Source organism: Myotis davidii, unplaced genomic scaffold (assembly GCF_000327345.1).
Source record: "Myotis davidii unplaced genomic scaffold, ASM32734v1 scaffold1129, whole genome shotgun sequence".
NCBI classification, from domain to species: domain Eukaryota; kingdom Metazoa; phylum Chordata; class Mammalia; order Chiroptera; family Vespertilionidae; genus Myotis; species Myotis davidii.
The window spans coordinates 96,870-100,388 of NW_006299595.1; the positions used below are offsets into that span (position 1 = coordinate 96,870).

General features: G+C 38.1%; 1 protein-coding gene across 1 annotated transcript; it reads left to right on the top strand.

Moving 5' to 3' along the window:
- The first annotated feature begins 348 nt into the window (after positions 1 to 348).
- LOC102761740 (olfactory receptor 52K2-like) lies at positions 349 to 1,293 on the top strand. The gene has a single exon (XM_006775362.1). It carries the CDS (start codon positions 349 to 351, stop codon positions 1,291 to 1,293), a length of 945 nt encoding a protein of 314 aa, XP_006775425.1.
- The last annotated feature ends 2,226 nt before the right edge of the window (positions 1,294 to 3,519 follow it).

A 3,519-nucleotide genomic window follows, 5' to 3' on the forward strand; every position in this document is an offset into this window, starting at 1 on the left:
GAAACTTCCTCTAAAAACTACATAATATTGCTAAAATGTATGTAGCCAACTGGATAACACTTTATGAAAAAAAAGAAGAAAAAGTAGAGGAGAGACAAAGAGAGAAGGAGGAGAAAAGAGGGATAGAAAATTCCTTTCTACTACTTTTCTTACCCCAAAATCAGAGCCCTATGTATTGATGCTTTGAGACAATTCATTGCTGAAGAAATTAATTCAATAGCCAATTGCTTGTTATTGGATGTTAAGATCTCTCCCCAGCTATAACAGTAAAATAGTTGGTCTTTATATATTTAAAATCTTTGTGATGTTTAATTTGGACAGGATCATGGAATATCCATTGTTTGGATAATGGCAGGTTATAACAGGACCAGTCTTCAACCAACCATCTTCCTACTGCTTGGAATTCCAGGATTGGAGGCTGCCCACAAATGGATTTCCATTCCTTTCTGCCTGGTCTACCTACTGTCACTGATGGGAAACATTGCCCTTTTATTAATTGTCAAGACAGACCACAAACTGCATGAACCTATGTACTTCTTTCTATGCATGCTCTCAGTGGCTGATCTGATGCTTACTTCTTCTACACTTCCCAAGATACTCAGTCTCTTCTGGTTCAATGACAGAGAGATCTACTTTGAAGCCTGCCTCACACAAATGTACCTTATCCATTCTCTGTCTACTATGGAATCTGGGTTTATCTTGGCCATGGCTTTTGACCGATATGTAGCCATCTGCCACGCACTAAAACATTCCACTATCTTAACACCTACAGTGATTGTAGGCTTGGGTATGTTCATTGTCTTCAGAGGCACTGTCCTCCTCAGTCCACACCCCTTCCTACTGAGGTGGCTTTCTTACTGCAAAACGAATGTCATCTCCCATACTTATTGTGAGTTTATGGCCCTGATAAAGCTGGTTTGTACTGAAACCAAGATTCGGAGAGCCTACAGCCTAATTGTGGCATGCCTGACAGGGGGATTGGATTTCATATTGATCATCTGTTCCTATGTCCTTATTCTCTTCACTGTCTTTAATCTTCCATCCAAAGCTGCCCGCCTGAAGACCTTAAGTACCTGTGTCTCCCATGTATGGGTCATCTTGGTGTTTTACACACCAGCCTTTTTCTCTTTTCTCACTCATAGATTTGGTCACCACATTGCTCCACATATCCATATTTTTATAGCCAATATATACCTTCTTGTTCCACCTATGATGAATCCTATTATTTATGGTGTTAAAACCAAAAGAATCAGGGAGGGATTCTTTAAATTGTTAGCAGTCAAAAGTGTTTGACTTTGCAAGGTTTGTGATTCTCCAAATCACCAACAAAGATGAGAGTTTTATTAAACAGGAAATGTTGGAAATGAATCAGCATTGCCTTGAGGTAGAAAACTTTTCATCTAAATTTTGGATTAATATTGGATAGTAAAGATTGGTAAGTATATTGACTTCAGCGAGCAGTAGCAATTATAGCAGATATAGAAGAAGGAGAAAAATTAGAGCAAAACTTTTAATTATTAGTATTATTTATCACCCCTAAGCTTGTATTTAGTATAATCTTTGGGACATATTAGGCCATAAATAACTTTATATTGAAATAATTTTAATTTTAATGAAGTTTAATTTATCTAATTTTCTTTTATGGATCATGCTTTTGTGTCATATTTAAGAAATTAATTGCCTAACTTGAGGTTATGAAATTTTTCTGTTAAAAAATTCTTTGAAAACTTCATGTAGTTTGAGATGTGAGATTTAGATTAAGGTTCATATATAATACAAATGTAATAATCCATAATCCCTGATTGTGAACTTGAGTCTTAAATAAAATAATATACATTAATAATTCTGAATATAATAAAATATAATTCCCCCTTTATGCAACAAAGTTGTCTAATGTCTATTTTACCCTCCTAAATAAAAAATAGTAAGTTTTTTAAAAAAGTAAGTACCCCAATCCTGTATAATAAATGGCTAATATGCAAATCAAGCGAACAGCAGAACAACCAGTCACTATGACACACACTGACCACCAACGGCAGACGCTTAACACAGGACGTGCCCCCTGGTGGTCAGTGCGTGCCCACAGGGGAAACACAGCTCTGCCAGAAGTCCTGAACTGGGCTCAAGGTGGGCTGGCAAGCTCAATGGCAGTGGAGGGAGCCTCTCCCACCTCCGCAGCAGCTTTAAGGATGTCCAGCTGACAGCTGGCCAGCTCCCCACAGGAAACGGGCCTAAGCCATCAGTTGGATATCCCCCGAGGGCTCCCAGACTGTTAGAGGGCGCAGGCCAGTCTGAGGGACCCCAAGTGCACAAATCTCGTGCACTGGGCCTCTAGTAATAATATAAAAGTGAAAGTAGCTATATATATATAACCACACTAGATGAGATAATAAAGCAGTCAGGTCCTTGTACTTATGCATAGAAAAATGTGAATGTAAAAGTTATAAATTCTGGTAAATCCTGGCATATTTTATCCATTACTCAAATGCCATGAGAAATATTGCATTTGGTGAGATATCATTTTTTTTTTAAAAAATGAATTTTTTTTCTATTTAAAAATGTTGAAAAACTTGTTATTCTTACTCTTAACACAACAATTTTCTAGAACCGTGGCCTGCAAACTGCAGCTCGCGAGCCACATGCGGCCCTTTGGCCCCTTGAGTGTGGCTCTTCCACAAAATACCATGTGCGGGTGTGCATGTACAGTGAGATTGAAACTTCACAGCCCATGCACAGAAGTTGGTATTTTGAGGAAGAGCCAGTATTTTGTGGAAGAGCCACACTCAAGGGGCCAAAGAGCCGCATGTGGCTCACGAGCCGTGGTTTGCCGAGCCGTGGTTTGCCGACCACTGTTATAGAATATCAAGTTCATGTTTTCATTTTAAAACCATGAAAAGATAATTTATGGTAACTAGTATAGCAAAGTTTTTTAAAAAACTACATTCAGAATGATAAATACAAAGGACGGTAAAATTATACATTCAGAACTTTATAGTATTAATTTTATTTTTCCTACCACCATTTATCAGATAAATTTTATCCCCTTAGTCCCTCTTCCACCTCACCCACTCCCCTCCCCACCACAATCTCTACACTCTGGTTTTATTCTTCTTTTTCCCTTTTTGTTGCTCAATCCCCCCATCCCTCTGCCTGCCCATCTCTCAACCGGTCAGCCCACTCTCTATCTATGAATCTGTCTCTATTTTGCTTCTTAGTTCAGTTTCTTCAGTAGATTCCACATATGAGTGAAATCACATGGTTTTTGTCTTTCTCTGACCAGCTTATTTCCCTTAGCATAATATATAAAGTATTTTTTAACTACACAGTGTTCAGTTGCGTATCTGAAATTTCTCTCAGATACAGAACATTTGTGGAGGGTTGGAAGTGTGGAGGAATTATGTATTGCATGAGGATTCTCTCTAGTTCACATTTACTAAATTTAATAGTGCTTCCCAAATTGTGACAATGACAAAACCACACCAAGATATTTCTAAAATGCTCCTTAAAGTGCATCAACTC